Source organism: Bos mutus, chromosome 9, assembly GCF_027580195.1.
Source record: "Bos mutus isolate GX-2022 chromosome 9, NWIPB_WYAK_1.1, whole genome shotgun sequence".
Classification (NCBI taxonomy): Eukaryota; Metazoa; Chordata; class Mammalia; order Artiodactyla; family Bovidae; genus Bos; species Bos mutus.
Genome location: NC_091625.1, coordinates 648435 through 667320, shown reverse-complemented (window position 1 = coordinate 667320; position 18886 = coordinate 648435). Strand labels below are relative to the sequence as shown.

At 34.8% G+C, this 18886-nt stretch overlaps 1 protein-coding gene across 7 annotated transcripts in view; it reads right to left on the bottom strand.

The window, feature by feature from the left end:
* PHF3 (PHD finger protein 3) overlaps window positions 1-18886 on the bottom strand; it is a 92134-nt gene that overhangs the window by 11115 nt on the left and 62133 nt on the right. For 6 of the 7 annotated variants that reach the window (XM_070376168.1, XM_070376162.1, XM_070376164.1 and 3 more), the window contains 8 exons: window positions 15875-17627; window positions 9578-9887; window positions 7037-7220; window positions 3957-4104; window positions 3718-3874; window positions 2340-2456; window positions 1032-1163; window positions 317-452 (listed from right to left, as the gene is read on the bottom strand). In XM_070376168.1, the coding sequence (XP_070232269.1) occupies window positions 317-452; window positions 1032-1163; window positions 2340-2456; window positions 3718-3874; window positions 3957-4104; window positions 7037-7220; window positions 9578-9887; window positions 15875-17627 (2937 nt within the window). The remainder of the gene's footprint in view (window positions 1-316; window positions 453-1031; window positions 1164-2339; window positions 2457-3717; window positions 3875-3956; window positions 4105-7036; window positions 7221-9577; window positions 9888-15874; window positions 17628-18886) is intronic. The other variant, XM_070376167.1, reaches the window with a different exon arrangement.

The following is an 18886-nucleotide window of genomic DNA, read 5'->3' as shown; positions in this document are numbered from 1 at the left end:
GATGGTGAAGGACAGGGAAGCCTGGCATGCTGCAGTTCATGGGGTAGCAAAGAGTCAGACACAACTGAGCGACTGAACAACATAGTCTCTCAAAATTGCACTTATCTTTATCAGTGTAATTCACTGTGATGTTTCCCATTTTCTGTTTTTGTTTGTTCTGAAATGCTAGTCACTACTCACTAAACTGATTTCACTACTACCCTTTAAGTCATAGACTGACTCACACCAACACTGGGGAAACAAAAGCCAACTTAAATCACAAGTGTCCACATTTCAAAATGAAAGCAAGATTTTAGGAAGAAATAATTCCAATTACCTATGCAAATTTTGCAGTTAAGATCAAAAAGATGCTGTCTGTGTTGACCAGTGGTATCTTTAGACATCGAGTCAACCTCTCCTTTTTGTTTTTCAGATCCTTCTGTCTTCTCCATTGACTTATTAGCTGTAGGTTCCTAACAAAAGTAAAAGTAAAAATTAGGTTAACAGAAAAAAGTTGGTCTCAGTTATATATGAACTTGTATTTCATACTGCTATTTTTTCCCCAAAATGAAACTGTCCCAGTCATATGTTGTTTCTCGCTATTTCTTTAAAAAATAAGTGCTAGATGTTAATTATGACATAAAATGGAGTAAAAACTCAAACATTCCTATTCTCCAAGGCCTCAAATAAGATTTCATATTATTACCTCACTGATGTTTGAAAATAAGAAAAGTCACACCAGATCTCAAAGTACAGTCTGCCTAAGGAGCACCTACAGAGTTTAAGGCCTACTAAGAAAATTTCTAAATCATAAAGACCCTAAGAATCTACCTTATCAAGTGTTTAACTGTCTGTGTCTGATGCAGGTGGTCTGTACGCTTCATAGAGAGAAACAATACTTTAAACACTCTCAAAAAACCATCAAACTACTCTAATAAACACAGTTTAAAAAATTATTTTTTCTGCTTTAAGAATATTAGGCAAATAAACCTTTTCTGAATCCTCATGTTTTCGGCACTATAAAACATGCTATTTTTATCATCATCATTTACCTGAATCTCCATGGCTGCCTCCTGTTCTTTCATTGGAGCATCACTCTCAATTTCTATCTCACCTTTATGTGTTATTTTTGTGATAGGTCGTCTTTCCACTTCTCTCTGCTCTTTCTCAATCATCTCTATGGTCTAACAGGAAATATTTTAAAGAAATACTTTACAATTAAAATCATAGATGGTTTTTAACCTTTAGTTTGTCTGTCAAAAAACAAATATATACTGAGTACTTGCAAATGTCAGAGATTGTTTTAAGTGCTAGGGTTTTAAGAATGAGACCTCATATCTCAGCCCAGAAAGGTTTCAATATATAGTGTGTGTGTGTGTGTGTGTGTGTGTGCTCAGTCGTGTGTGTTTGTGTGTGTGTGTGTGTGTGTGTCGCTCAGTCGTGTCCGATTCTTGCAACGCCATGAACTATAGCCCAGGCAAGAGTACTGGAGAGGGTTGCCATTTCCTTCTCCAGGTCAATGTATAGTAACTGGAGGCAATTGAAGTGCAATGTTATTTGCAAAGTGATGAAACATAATATTTACATTTAAAATCTGCTTTCTAATCTACTATTTTAGCAGCTGCCACAGAGAAATAAATGAAAACAAGTTCCTCTTAGGTTCTTAACCTGATGTTCTAACACTCCCCAGAAGTTAAATCTGGAACACTGTCACTTAACAAAAAGTATTTCTGTGACTATGAACTTTCATACATGACACTTCAGGATCACATTTTATCAATAAATTTGTAACAGGGGAAAAAGAAGCCCTTATTTTTCAAAGCATTTGGTATTTGAAACTGAATATTATGGGGTTATAAACATAAACTTTTTCATTCTGACTTAATTTGGCTGTACAAATTACCAAAATTCATAATCTTCAAATTGTGTTTGTGAAATGTGCAAATGTGAGTGAGAATAGACTGACCAATTTTTCCACCCTTCTGATTTACAAAATATAAGATTATGTAAGCTGATAACTGGAGAAAATGAGGAAAAAGCAGAACAGAAAAGAAAACAGAAAAAATTTAAGAACAGGCTAACAGAGGATGTGGAGAAGGTAATGGCACCCCACTCCAGTACTCTTGCCTGAGAATCCCATGAATGGAGGAGCCTGGTGGGCTGCAGTCTATGGGGTCGCACAGAATCGGACATGACTGAAGCAACTTAGCAGTAATGGAGGATAAGTAATGAGAAGTACAGAACAAAAGGTCTGTAACTGTGTACTCTGAGTTTAATTTCCTCTGTGTATATACCTTTTCTCTGTGGCTAAAAAATGTACGTTTTAATATAGACAAACACATATTCATAGATAATCTTACATGTCTGTTTTCTCTTCGTCTCCAAGCAGCTAACTCTTTAGAAGCTAGCTCTTCTGGACTCATTCTTATAAGGTGATCAGGGGTTACTTCTCCTTTCAGCACTTTTTTAAATAATATCTGGAGGTATTTAAAAATGGGAAGGAGAGAAAACATTTTTAAAAGGAGAAGCTGCTGTATAGAAACATCATAAAGATGCAATTTTGAAATCTGATTTACAAATGTTTAATGATTCACATATCACCTACTACAAATAAAATAAATAACAGCCTTGTGTTCTAGAAACATCAAATAAGGCAGCAAAATAAACATTTTGTATAAAAATCAACACATAATGGAGAAGCATGTATGGTGGTGAAGTTTTTACAACATCTATCCAAAACTGTATTAAGTCTTCCCAGGGACACACACTATCACAACAGCCAACCCATGACTACATAAAAGCTACTGCCTAAAGGAACTTTACTGAACACAGTCTTTCGTATTCTTAAAACTTCTCATCTTTGAACCCTAACAGGCTTTGTGGGAACTCCCAAGCAAAGAACCAATTACAAGAAAAAACCCAAAGGAAGTAAGTATTTACTTGAAGAAAAGTTTTTAGATTATATAATTCAAAAAGTATCTGATCCCCTGGACCATGACAGCAGAATTTACATGAAGATTTTTCTTAAGTAGTAGTTAGAAGACTTCAAGAAAATATCTCATATCACACTTACAGCAAGTATCATTACACAAATTGTTGCACTCATGTGAAAACCTTGTAAAACTTAAGCAAATATTTAAGGAGTTTGAATCTACACCCACAGTCTCTTAAGTCCCAAATAAAAAAACCCTAGGAAAAGATCAGTTATTCAATTAAAGTTTACTCCACTGCTAAAAGATTTTTAAAATTAAAGTCATTTTTAAATTAATAACAATATTTTAAAAGCTATCTTTTTATCAAAATGTAAATTATTTTAAGCAGCATAGCTCTACTTTCAAATTTAAATCAGAAAGTATTAATTATAGTGTTATAAAATTTTCCTTAACAGATTTTTGAAGATTACACAGGAATCAATTTTTTAATGACCTGGATTAAACAAAGGACATAAAGGAAAGAATTCACATAAATCAGGTTAAGACATATTTAGTATTTTATATTTTAAAAGACACTGTATAACACTAGTCACCACTGTGCAGAATTTGTAACTCAATTCAATAGCAGAAGACTTTATTAAAATTACTGGTCTCACTTCAAGAAATAAATTATAGATCTATTGTGTTAAATTATTAACCCCTACGTGTTGTTTATGTGCTCAGTAGGAAAGCTGGGAACATAAATGTCCAGACATGAACAAAATATACTTACGTTAAAAAAAAATATATATATATATATACTTACGTTGTTTTTAGGATCTTTCAAATTGAACATCAAACTTCTATATTTGTTCTTATATTTAGCATCTGTGTCCCGAAAAAAAGAGAAAAGCTCTTTTTCAATTTTTGTGGCAACTTTTGCTGCCTTTTCCTCTGGTACCTTCAAATTTGAGTCTGTAAGTCTTAAAATTAGAATAACTCAATTATTTTTCAAATACATGAAGCGTACATTATTCAATCTTCTACATTATCAATGTGTGTTACCTTTTCATAAGAATGTCTTTTAGAGAATGCCGGACACTTTGTCGGATCTGGTCTGCAGAAGGCTTGGAAGCAGGAACGGCTGGAGGATGCACACCAGGCAGTCCCTTTTCAGTTTTCTTCTTCTTTATCTCCTGCTTCTCATGAGCACCTAATTTAAATGGATATCAAAACTCACTAAGCTGCTTTTAAAAAAATATTTTCCTTTTTAATGTACAATATAAGTTTATAACAGAGCTGACTGATTAAATATCACTACTTTTAGGGACTTCCCTGGTGGTCCAGGGGTTAACACTCTGTGTGTCCACTGCAGGGGTGCAGGTTCCATCCCTGGTTGGCAAACTAAGATCCCATGTGCCACGAGACAAAAAAAAAAAATCCCTTTTTTTAAATCATTAGATCAGAATCCATATCCCACATTGAAATATTCTTGACAAGGAAATTCTAACCTATGTATGATGACAGATGTTAACTAAACTTATTGCAGTGGACCATTTTGCAATATATACATATATCAAAACATTATATGGTACAACTGAAACTAATGTTATATGGCAATTATACATAAAAAAAAAAAGTTCTAAATGAGTTTTACTTAGAAACTAAGTTCCCCTGGAGAAGGGAATATATATGTTGTTGTTTAGTCACTCAGTCTTGTCTGACTCTTCTGCGACCCCATTGACTGCAGCCCACCAGGTTCCTCTGTCCATGGGATTTTCCAGGCAAGAATACTGGAGTGGGTGGCCATTTCCTTCTCCAGGGGATGTTCCTGACACGGGGATCAAACCCATGTCTCTTGCAGTGGCAAACAGATTTGCTACAACTGAGTCACCAGGGAAGTTCATTTTATTTTTATATATATCCACACAATGTGATCAGATAGCCCAAAATGTACCTTTCCCTTGTAGCCTTAGCATCTTTATTCTCTCTCCTTTAAACATCTACATTGACAAAAACGATAACCTGGTGAAAGCTAACTTTTATCCTTCACCCAAATAGCCTACAAACAGATAAAGATAACTGGAGAAAGCAAGAACTGGTGCTAACAGATCTCACTTTAAATTTATAACTAAAAATCTCAAGTGGATAGCTCAATGTACTGCCCTAATCCTATTAAAAGGTCCTAGAATTTAAATTTGCTCTCCCACTTTCCAAAACATGTATTTTAGGCTTTTTCTTCTTTCTTCTCAAACCAACAATACCTGCCTCTCCAACTTCAACCTCATCTGACTTTCTCACTTCATATTTCACTAAGGAAATAAAAACAATATAACCTGTTTTCCCATCACCAAACCTACTAACTTCACTCACACGTCCCCGCTCCTTCTGCATGCAGCCTTCCTACTATTACAGTGCATCAGCTGTCCCTTCCTATGACCAACCCCTCCGGGGGAATCCCATCCCCTCTGATCTCAAGGACTTTGAACCTCAACCATCATCTCTCTCCTACCTCATCAAATTCTCTCCCTACTGGATCATTCCCAATAACCTTACAAACATGTTATCTTCTTAAAGAGAAATCCTGACCTCATATCCGCCTCAAGTCACTCAAAATTCCTAGTTATGCACAATCACCATCTGCACTTCCTCACCCTCCATTCTTCCATCCACCACTACAACTGGCTTTTGGCCCCACTGGTTGGTTGGATGGTTTAGTTGCTAAGTCATGTCTGATTCCTGAGACCCCATGAACTGCCAGGCTCCTCTGCCCATGGGATTCTCCAGGCAAGAATACTGGAATGGGTTGCCATTTCCTTCTACAAGGGATCTTCCCAACCCAGGAATCGAACCCAGGTCTCCTGCATTGCAGGCAGACTCTTTACCAACTGAGGTATGAGGGAAGCCCAAATAGCTATCAAGACTGCATCTGACAGTTGATCATTACTTTCTTCTCAGAACTTAACCTGGCCTCCAGGTCGCCCTGGTCTCTCAGTTCTCTTACATCAAAGGCCATCTCTTGATCTCCTCTGCTGGAGCCTCTCTCCTGCCCAAGTTCTAAATGCTGACATGCCCCGAGGCTTCTGCTTCTGTTCCTTCATCCTCAAACTCGCTACGTAGCTCTTCACATTTAAGTGCATGCTTTAAAGTAACAACTAAGCACCATTAAATCCCAAATTTATACTGCATGGCCCAAAATCCAGACTCATCAGCCAAAGATTTACTCTAAGTATCTCCTTATGGGTCTCTTAGGAAGTATTTCAAAATACCCAAAACATAATTTTTCAATTTTTCCTCCCCAAATCTCTCTCATCTCCACAAAGAACACCAACACTGATCTAATCATCTGCTAAGACTCCTTTTTCTTTCACCTACCTACATCTAACCTGTCACCAAGTTCTACCAAGTCTACTATAAAACGTATCTGAACCTGACCACCTTCACCACCCTTACTGTGCTGTTTCAGGCTACCATCCTTTCTCATAGATCCTGGTAGACTCCTAACCAGTCTACTCTCCTTCTCTCCTATTTCCTGACAGTCCAGTCTCCACAAAAAAAAACAGTGAACCAGCATTCCCTATAATAAATTCCTCTAAAGGCTCCCCACTCTATTCAGAATAAACAATAAACTCCTGTCATGGCCTCAGAGTTTCTACATAATTTTCTCTCAACTCACCTTCTGCCACCATTCTATCCCTCATGTATTTGTAACATTCTAACCATTCCACAGGGACCTTCTTGCTCTTCAAATGCAGACTGCTTCCACTTCAAAGCCTTCAGCTCAGCAGTGCCCTCTGTGGATTCCTGCCTCCAAAACAATTCTGCATTCCTTCAGACCCCACTGCCTCCATTTTCTTTGAAACAAATTCCTCCCATTCCCCTTGACCTTGACTCTCTATTCCATTATTCAAGTTTTTCCTCAGTGCCTCAATTCTCTAATTTTTTTTGTCTCCCTATTATTTTATTTATCTCCCTATTATCTGTAATTTCCCATTAGTATTTAAATCTTACTGAGGTTGTTAGTACTTCCCAAGAATTCCAAACAATAATGTCTTATTTCAAGTAAAGTCAATCACCTAAACTATTTTTCTTGCCATTAAAATATAAAAACATTAGTATACAATAATTTCTACTGTTCTTATTACCTGGTTTTGAAGCTTTTTCTCCTGTGCAAATAACGGTTGTAGACTCTTTTGTCATTTTTTCACTTTTTTCTTCTGAGGATCTCCGAGGTAACACTGGTTGTCCCATCTTTCGAAAAGGTGCTAGCTGCCATTTTTTAATTTCACTATCCCTACAGTCTGATGAGTTTTTGCCTTCACCAGATTCCTAGGAAAAATAGTATTTAATTCATTAGAATGAAAACTACTAAACTACCTTTAAAATACAAAGCAACCTTCATAAGTATGTAGATGAAACAAATTAAACCTAATTAGCATGACAACTTTTTAAGATCATGCCCCAGTCTTTGGCCCAGTAACTGTTCTGTGAAGATACACATAACTCTCAACAGCAAGGACCTTCATCCTTTCTTCCAAAACCCACCTGTTAAGCACCTATTTTCTGCAGAACACACAGTAGTCTATAAAAGGGAACCTAAAAACACTGAGATTATATTCCCAATAATTGTACTAGAAAGAAAATTAAATATAAGATTTCCGTTTGTCAGATGTGGATATGAAAAAAAAAGAATGGCAGGGAGAAATTGTAAAGATATCAATTATCTGTATTTTTCTTTACTACTATCTAGAACAAAGTCATATTTACCTATAAAAGTATCAAATGTTCAGTGTAGCTACAATTATAACCCACAAAGAACTACAAATGAAACCAGAATTTGGAGACCCTTGGAAACAAGTAATATCATATTAATAAGAACATTATGTATAGCAATAAAATCATAGTTTTTAGGAAGACAATATATACAAAAAAAAAAACACTGATTTTCTCTGGACAGGGAATCCTCTTTTTTATTTACTTATTTTCTACCTCTCCAACTAGAGTTGAGAGCAGGAACATATTTCAATCAGTGATACATACTCAAATCTGGTATCATGCTTGGCACACAATAGGAACTCAATAAATAGTTCAATATAAAATCATAAGAAGTGATCTTTTAAAAGCATATTCCATAAACTAAACTCAGAGTAGTTCAAAGAAGATTCAACAATTCAACATGAAAAAGAAAAGGAAGCAGTAATCACTTCATTCATGTATTTACTTATGAAATCAGACTAACCTCAATTCCGTATCTGGTAAGACTGGCTAGAGGGTTCTTAAAACACTCAGTGTTAATGCTTTATAATGTCTTTTTAGACAAGATGGAGGTTTTCTATGACAAAACAATGTTATATTTCTGAGTGGCCAAGAAACTGTACCCAAGAAATGATGATTAAACATTAAAAGAACCTTCCCAAAGGCTTGCTATGAACCATCTGCGACAGCACTCAGTTCTATATTATCCATTACTTTGGTGCTAATCAAATCAACAGAAAAATAGTAAATATTAGGAGGACATAATCTAATTCTCAGAAAGTCTTGGTAGACAGAAAATGTTGGATGCCACAAGGATTTGGCAAACTGGAATTTAATCCAGATTTGTCACATAAGGAATGTCTGGAAAAACTGCATTTTTAAGTAAGAAAGTTTTAGAGAAAACATGCCTATGTTCTTTAATCTGAATGGTCAGACTAAAAAATTTCCAAGGCTCCTTCCAACTCTATAACTTGTGTTCACTGTATCTTGGAATTATTATATTTGACCATCCATATATGTTTGTTACCAGTGTTTCCTGCCTAGAGCCACCTACAAGAAATCATAGTATAAAAAAGGTAGACAAGGAAAATAAAACTTAATTAGATAAAAGGCTGTGTCCTTTATACACTTCTCCTGTAATTGACTAAATATCTTAAAACTTTTTTTTTTCTAATTTTATTTTTAAACTTTACATAATTGTATTAGTTTTGCCAAATATCAAAATGAATCCGCCACAGGTATACATGTGTTCCCCATCCCGAACCCTCCTCCCTCCTCCCTCCCAATACCATCCCTCTGGGCTGTCCCAGTGCACCAGCCCCAAGCATCCAGCATCGTGCATCGAACCTGGACTGGCAACTCGTTTCCTACATGATATTTTACATGTTTCATTGCCATTCTCCCAAATCTTCCCACCCTCTCCCTCTTTAGAAAATACAGTAGTTGAAAATGAAAGATGAGGGGAAACTAACTTTTTAAGGCACAACATTATAAGGGAGAAATTACGAAGTAAGGCTTCCAAGCAAATACTGGGAACAAAAATCAAAAGAATTAAGATTACATTTCCTTACAGAGAGAACTCTTGCACTTGAAAATAATAATTCCAAATGTGGTTTTAAGGATTCACAGATATTTATGGACTGAAAAGCTTTTCAGAAAAACTTCTCAGTAAGCACAATTTATATCTAGCCCCACAAGATCACATACACATTCTACCAATGAAAATCCAAATACCAAAGACTTAAGGAATAAATCTGCATATTTCGAAGATGTCACTAACTGGTTTCACCAAAACTAACAAAACATTTTAAGCAAACCTTCATTTTTGTGGAAAAATAAATGTTAAAATGTACACTACAGTGAAATCTAAAAAATTTCAAATTCTCAGTCTACACAAGTTCTTAAATAAAAAGAATGCGTAATGAGCTCACCCGTTTTAAAATTTTGACCTTGTGCTTCACTGTATCATCTACATACTTGGTTTTATCATTTGTTGTAGTGTGCTTTGGTAACCCAAGCTTTTCATATTCCATTGCTTTATCTTCACTATGGATTTCAACTTTAGCCTGGTTTCTCAAAATATCTGGATCAGCTATTTCAGTCTTTTTATCTTCTTCAGCACAACATTTTACACACACATATTCTTTGTCTTCCTCTCCCATTTGCTGTGCTTGAGAAAGACTTAACCCAACACAATCACCATGAAACCAGTCATCACATCTCCCACAGCCAACCATAAACCTGGAAAGAAAAAAGAACACTCTGATTTGATACATTTTCTAAAAAACCAATGCCAAGTGAGCCTAAATTGAATTTTTTGTATTGTGGTATTGTGCATGTTTTCTGTCCTTACACATTCTATCAGTTCAACAGTGTCCAAGTTCTCCAAGAAAAGAATATTGTATGAAAATGAAACTTTTTAAAGAAGTCAGTATTTCCCCTCTAATGTAAGTGAGAAAATACTGGGGGGGAGGTAGGGGGGAAGGCTGGTGGAGCACATAAAGATAAAAACAAAGGGCAACTGGTCTGTCTGCATACTGTATGGAATAATTAACATATAGAATAAGGGTATTTCTCCACTGAGAAGAGTGATAAGCTTTGACATTCAACCTATCCAAGTTACATTTACCACATAGACCTGAATTTATACATAAAATTGGAGTCACTTACCCAACTAATTTAAGTGACAAAAAGAAAAACCAGAGGCAACAAAAATGCAACTCAAAAACTAACTGAGCCTCACTGACTGTTCCTTATTAACCACCTTAACTATATAACTATTCTTAGAGCTCAAAATATTCTGGTTCATCATGTCAGACTGATTTAGCTTAAGAATTTTTTACATACTTTTGAGTGTGAGCTTACTACTTGACCTTGTACCTCAGATAATAAACCTGTTTTCCCAAATAATGACCAACTATCAACATGAAGATATTACTCTTCAGGCTGAGTTTTCTTTAATTTCCAAACAGTCTCCTTGTAGTTCCTCTTTACTGCATTTTATCTAACAAATAATTTCACTAGCCAATTAAAGACTAAGGGCATATTTACCACTCTAAAAAGTTTGCTTTTTTAACTTAGAATATCTGGAATTACTTTAGAATAAAATAGCAAAACAGATGCATAAACAGCAATTTGAAGGTGAAATTATCTTTTTCACATACTTTTCAACCCACTGTTAAGAAAACGACAAAAGCTCACTTAATTATGTTTAACTAATTTTCTTTTTTTCTTCTTCAGGTTAGTAATTCATGGTATATCTGAAAGGTTTAGGAGAATTTAAATACGTTCTTTAATGATCTAAAAACTTTGTGCTGATTTTGATAAGAATAGTGCCACCACCAATGACAAAACTTTGTTACTGTACTTAATTAATCATAGAAGAGGTTATATTAGATCAAATGCCTATTTACAAAAGCCCTGCTGCTGCTGCTGCTAAGTCGCTTCAGTCGTGTGTGACCCCATAGACGGCAGCCCACCAGGCTCCCCCATCCCTGAGATTCTCCAGGCAAGAATACTGGAGTGGGTTGCCATTTCTTTCTCCAATGCATGAAAGTGAAAAGTCAAAGTGAAGTCGCTCAGTCGTGTCTGACTCTTGGTGACCTCATGGACTGCAGCCTACCAGGCTCCTCTGTCCATGGGATTTTCCAGGCAAGAGTACTAGAGTGGAGTGCCACTGCCTTCTCCGTACAAAAGCCCTACAAACATATAATTACAGACACTTGAAACACAGTAGACTTGCATATTAAACCATAATCCACGAGTACAAACTGAAATGGTAAAATAAAGCAGCTGGTGGCAACAGATGCCAGTGTAAACTCCTTTTAAAATATTGTCCAGTAAGATGCTAAAGGTAATATACTGGGTGATATAGCCTACTCTCTCTAAATATAATCAGAGGTCCTATTTTAACTCAGAGACTATAAAATTCAGAGCCTGAGTTTCAAACCTTGCAGGATATCTTGAAATCAAGTCCCTGACTGCAGACCACTCCACTCTTCCATCTCGTGTGCCCTTGTCTATATTGTGGACCAACCACTGCTGTGCACTAAGGAAACTTTGTTTTTTCATGTCTGTAATTCACCATTCTTGAAGTGGTGATACTTATGCTAGCTTTTTAGGGTTAAGTCACCATTTCTTCCATGGTTCATTAAAAAAAAAAAAAAAATCACTGAAAAACACAAATTAAAAAAACAAAACTCATGCTTTAAGTAAAAATACAGAATATTTTGGATTCATAGCCCTAATGAGAAAACTTTCTAACAATGTGGTATTTGTCTGCAAGACAGAAATGGTTTCTAGGCGTGGAAGATTTTAGATAGGTCTATTGCATGTTTCATTGATACAGATCATATAGCCAACAGAAAAATACAAAGCTTAAAAAATAGAAAAGTTCTTCTATTTCAGACTGCAAAGTTGTAAGAACTCCCATTTCTTGAAAATAACTACCTAGGTTGATTCTTTTGAAATACTGAAGGAAAGCTAATGTGTTCCCCATCACAGCTATATTAACAATTTCTTCAAAGCAAGCCTGGAATAGTTTCAACTATGACCATGGCTATGCTTTTGTCCCAAATCCAAACCTAACTAACAAACTATAAAGCACATATTAGGAAATTTCAAATCTTTATTTGACCAGGGAAGAGTCACTTTATTATGTAGAAAGTATTCACTATATCACCATACCCCAAGTTTATTCTGGAAATACCTCCTCGAACTTGAGAAGCTCTGAAAAACAAATCTCAAAACTACAGTGCCAACCACAGATGTAATCTTAATGATTTATATTTTATGTAAGTAATATACTTAAATATAATTCTGAAAAACCAAAAAATTACACTGATGAATATTATTACCATGTCCTAAGGGAAAATGTAATTGACTTGAAAATGAAACTGGAGAATTTCAAAAAAGGAAATAATTAGCAGTATTACAAACTTTATAACCATATATATATTTTTAAATGGCTTTTCAAAAAAGAGAAGATACATTGTCTTCCCTTTTCATATTTCTCATGGCTTAAAAATGGAGTATGGATCAAATAGTGAACATACTCTCCTACTTTCTGCTCTGTCCTTGAAATTCTCATCACCAACAGGCAAAATCACTCAAAGAAGACTATAACCTGGGTGTTAAATATTTCACCAAAAACAATTAACATGTGAAGTTTAGCTCTGAATTAATTGGACCAAGTCAGCATGAAATCAGTTAAATGGAAAACTTTAAAAATATCTGTTGTGTTCTACTACTGTTATATGTTCATACACAAAATTTTAAATCCTATTATAATTTAAACAGTTTAAAATGTAATCCTAATTCTAATCTTTTTGGCACAAATTAAAACATATTCTTAGAAAATTTCCATGTTTCTTCAGAGCAAACCACAAAGGCAACGTTGAGAATTCCTGTTCTTAAAAAGTCACAAACAACAGAGATATTTTAAGATGAGCCATCAGGTTCTAGATATAAAAGTAATTGAGACTGTATTACTGTGAATGTACATGTACTCACTCTTCCCTAGGATAAAATGATTTCCACATAAACACTAAATTATTGTTGTTGTCACTAACAATCTAATCTGCAGAGAAAAATATTTATCTATCAAACCTGTAAACTCCTGAGAAAAACCAGAATCACTAAGAGAAAATTTCCATTTTTAAGAAAAAGGTTTCTTGCTTAAAGCTATGACTCAATTATGCTAAGTAGACTTTTTTGTTTCTAAATTTCATCCAATGAACTAATCTTTTAAAACTGGACAAGAAAGTGTAATACAAACTGAAGATGCAAATGTCACTTGGAGAGGGAGGGAATCCTAGAAACTACAACATAGGTATTGTGAAAAGACTAAGATTTCTTCCTTCCAAAATGCCAACCAGTTTATGTTTAAAAAGAAGTTTAAAGGTAACTTTAAAAAAAACGATTAAATAGTCTGGTTTTTACAATAATGAATATGCCTTAGCTGTAAGGAGAATCCGGAAAATAAATGGAAGCTGAAACAGGATGAAGCGTAAACCGTAAGGCAGTCGATGCTTACTGCCTTTAGGACATGTACAGAAGTTTCTTAAGGTCAAATATTACATTTGGCCACGCAATGAACAAATCTGTATTTAAAAATATAATTTCCAAATGGAAGCATAAACATGAAGCTAACCTCAGTTGTATTATATATAAAATGCTGAAGTAATAAAATAACGTTTATAGGAATAAATATATCACAAGTGCTAAAAAAAAAAGTCACATTAACAAAGTTTTTACTGAATGTAGCTAGTACATGAGATGAAAGAAATGGATGAAAATTATTTCCACATATGTCCTTCCTAATAAATTCATGTACTTACACATGGATTAAACTAGGAAAATTACATGCTGCATGGCAGTTGCATTTTTTTGAGTAACCTCAGTGTATACAAGCAGAACGCATCAAAGTAGTGAAGGCTAATTAACATGTAAAGAAAAAAACCACCAATAACTTAAGCTTTTTTATTCACATAATTGAAGTAATGAGAAATGTTGCTTCCAAAATTGATTTTCCAATATTATAATATTCATTTCAATTACATAGGGTAAACTCAAAATCCCTACACATCTAATATTAGAATATTAGGTCATTTTCCAGATGGAGACAAAGAAATTCTAGGTTTTATAGGGTAGATTCAAAAGGCAGCTTTAGGTAAAAGAACAATGAGACTTAACACTAAATCTTCGTATTAGGAAAATAACTGATGTTGGTGAAGTGACAGTCTTCATTCAAAAGCCTGGGCAAACTCCTGAGGACCAGGCCATCATAACAGAAGTTATCTCAAAAAAGCTACTTTATACCATGGCTTCCAACTCTAGGCCAAAGTTTCATGCAGAAACTCATTCACTTTAAGGCTTCTATCTGATTACTCTGACAACACGTCAGTGTGATCATTTTTAGAAGATGCTTGCAAAGAAACAAGGTCTTCTAAAATACATAAGGACCATCCAGCCCTTAATTCTCTTAAGCCCACTTTAGAATATTTTAATAAGGTATTTTAAACAAGCAAACAAAAAAGCATAAAGAGCACAAAAGTGAGGGCAAATGAAGCACTATATTCAAATAAGTCAGAAGTTTTAAAAACTGGGAATATGCTGTTATAAAGTAACCGCTGACACTAAAAATAGGCTACAGGCTGAATCACAAATGAAGGAACTTGATATAAAAGTTATTTTTTACAGAACAGCCCCAGCAACTCCCAACCACCATCTTCCACATCAAATAATGTAGTACAGCACACTGCACTAAACTGTCCCTCCCTAAAGAGTTTCATTTTCATACTAACATTCACTTTCATGAGTAAAGATAATATTACAGTGTGTAAGTTATAATGTTCTTTTATTATATCAATGTTGTTAGAAGTTCCAACAGCAATCTCAACACTTGAACAGGATAATCTTGTAGCTGAAAACTCCACTTCATCTCTTGTTCTCTTTTTCTGAAAAAGCTAGCAAATAAAAAATACAGGGGGGGTGGGGAGGGGGCAGAGGGGAAGCGGAGAGGATGGCAGTGTCATAAAACTAGGGGTAACACTGAGTCCTGTGGAAAGAATGTCAAGGGCAGCACTATAAAATCACCTCCTAAAAGAGGAGAATTCACAGGAAATCCAAATCACTAAAATAGCAAAAAACAAAATATATGTTTCACTCCATCCCATGTTACATACAAAATTCCCCTGGGTAATTTAATAGTTGTTTTAGCTATCAAATTTCATTCTAAAGTCAAGTTTGATAGTTATAAAGTAGCAGTATTAAGTCAGAGTAACTGCTTCATTAAAAATAAACAAACAAAAGTGTATGTGTGTATATATATATAAAATTTCCATTATGCCCTTCACATTTTATTACTAATTCTTTTCAAGCCAAACAAAATAACATATAACTTACAGGCCCAAAGCACTATAAAAATTTTCTGATTTTTTTTTAAGATGCAATGACTAAGTTACAGTCTAACTGATTACAATGACAAAACAATTCCATATATATCAGTTTTTGGTCAGACTATGTATTTTAAAGTGTTCTAGAATACTGAACAGTGGCTCCATCTTTCTATCATCCAGGACTGAGGGGGGGGTTTTGTTTTTGCAAAAGTCTTTGCATATTAAATCATCTTTCTATAAAAAGTTCTCCCACTAATCTCACTCTAAAAAATAGCAATTTCTCTTTAATATACATATCACATACATACATACACACACACACACACACACCTGTTGCCATGTGGTTTTTTGCAAAACCCACACTGCTTGCTGGGAGTCCAGATATATTTGCATTCGAATGAAGAACTATGATCTAAGCCTTCCCTTTTTACAGTAGCTATGTTGTCTGGAATGAACAACGGTGGCTCATCCAAAGAAAAACTTTTGCTGCTTCTTCTTTGGCGTGGTTGTAGATTCTTCTCAGGTTTTTTTAATTTCAATTTTTCTTCTTCCTTTAAATGTTCTCCACCACCTGCATGCTCCAGCTCTTCCTTCACATGACTATTGGTTCTCGCGGCTAGGGTCGGCTGCTGGGGCTTATGGCACTGTTTCTGACTGGCCTGCAATGAGTGTCCAGTTTGTACAGAATGGTGAGGTTCTTTAGAGCAACTAGGGTGACCATGAGGTTTATCACTCATAGAATGAGTTAAGGGTTTGGAAATCTGTACTAAATTTTGATCCTGTGATGTTTTTTTGAATATAGAATGAGTTTGATTTTTCACAGATTTAACCCCAGAAATGCAACTCTGAATCTTTGAATCCTTATCAACTTGTTTTTTTCTCACTTTGACTGGCCTATGAAAATTCTGCTTAGATTCTGATTCATCAGCATTCCGCTTCACACTTTTGACATTAGCTTTAGTTTTGTTATGCATTAATTCATGCTTTGCTGTAGCAACTTTTTTCTGAGTATCTGTGGTCAAGGTTTGCTTAGGATGAATTACAGGTTTTTTATGTTTCGATTTTATGTTTTTTGATTCTAAAGAAGAAACACTACTTGACTGACTATCTCTATCATCCTGAAGGGTTGCTGTTTCATGAAACTCCATTTTAATATCTTCAACAATATTCAACTGTTCTGAATTTTGGTCAGGTGCATCACAAATAGCATTTTCTAAAGTATTACTTTCTGGTTCAAAAGCACCAGTATTAACCACCTCCAAGTTTGATTTATTAAATCTGGTGCCCTCCAATTGCTTATCATTAGACTCTGTACCTTTACAATAAGCCATTTCTATTTCATTTCTTTGAAATAGAGGGGAGTTCTTAGCTTTAACAGCAACTTCCATGCTATCCTGCAATTCCAAACTACATTCATTTACTTTATCCACAGAACCAGACAAACTGACAAAGTTCTTTTCTGTCTTGTTTGGGTTTGTACAAGCAGAACTGCCAGAGAAAGCATCACAAGATGCAGGTTCCTTAATGACATTGTCATCTTTGTGGGGTAATTTAACTGTCACCTTTGATTCTTGTTCAACTTCTTCTGCCTTCATTTCTTCAACAATAGTCTCATCCATTTTACCTGAAATGGAATCGTTTTGTTCATCTTCTTCTTTATCTGAAAACTTAAATAATGGGCTAACAGACTTGGTTTTACATTCCAGAGTTTCACTTTTCTTTTTTTCAATATTAATACAAGTCTCTGAAAGGAGTGGAGAATTTAACTCATGAGATGGCACATTTGCTTCTCCCTGATTATTACACTTCTGCTCAGAATCTAATCCAGCTTCATCCTTCATTTCAAGACAAGATGAAACTGCTGCTTCAACCTGTCCACTGTGTCGGTTGCTCTTTCTGCTCTCTTTTTGGTGTTCTGATTTCGGTGATGTACCAGCTTCTTCTTTAATCTGACACCTTTCTGGTTGTTTCACGCCTACTTTAGGGGCAGACACAGTCTTCCCAGATGCCTTTTTTGTGCTATTTAAAGGTGCTGCATTTGAACGCTTGGCAATAGTGCTTTGTCGCAAATTTCTTACTTGTTCTATCACAAGGGAAAAAAATAAATAAAAATAACTTAGTTATGTTGTCATGTGTTTTTATTTTTATTTCAGTGCAATTTATTCTGAGCTATAAAATTCATTTTCCCATTTCAATGAAAATGTACTAAATATCTACTCGTGATGGACCATATTTTAGATATGTTAAATTTTATAATTAGCAAAGTTCTATCAATTCTGAGGCAGGAAAAAAACCTCTATAAAATTCAGACTGATATTATATTTTACAATAAGACAAATATTTTTTATCAAGTTTCCTTTTTATAAAAATAAGCTGAGACTAAAATTAATTAAGATCCTTTATATTACTACCCATTTCAAACAAGGTTATCATACAGTTTTAAATATTAAATACCTTTAAATATATAAAACCAAACAAATTCAAGTGCAATTAAATCTAAACTAAACCATCTATCACAATAGGATCTGCATGAGTTTCATTACAGCCTCAAAGGAATTCTAATGCCCTTATAAATGTACTTCCATTGTATCTCCATTTTAGCATTCAATCTATTCTTTCACTAGTTTAAATATACCAAGAAGTCAAATATACACTGAAGTACACAGATCAACCAAAAAAGAAATTATATTTAAAAAGACTGAAACCAAGAAAATGTTTCAGAAGGGAAAATGTGGAAAGTATGAAAATAATTTACTGGATACATCCTCCAAGGAAAACAGAAACACAATGTGAAAAGAAATTGGAAAGAAAGCTAAATGATTCACTAAGAAAAAAATATAACAATTCACTAAGCAGAAAAACAACCCACAAACTGAAATACAAAATAAGGAGCTATATATCCAAGCCTACGCATATCAATACCTCTGAATCAACTCTGCAGGAAAACTAAAAGTCACCAATTTAAAAAAGCCTCTTTCCTTTTTAACACAAAACCCTACAATGCAATTTAGAACATTCTCCTAATTTGTCACGTATCACTAACCCTGAGCTGTGACTGTCTTACAGAAGGCGTTACGTGTCCTCCTCCGTCTCTAACTTCCCTAGAAAATGCCTGCAGTCACGACACTCAAGTGTCCCCGTTTGGATTATAAATTATATGGTCATCCTAACCTTAGAGACCTTTCCTAATCCCCCCAAGACTTGGTACAATATCTAGTCTTCAGGTAGGTACCCAACAACTTTAAAAAATTACTTCCTGGATTATGAACCACTCAAGCTCAGATACATGAACATTTTTAAATAACTAAAATTTTTATGATTTGTTATCAATACTTTGATGAT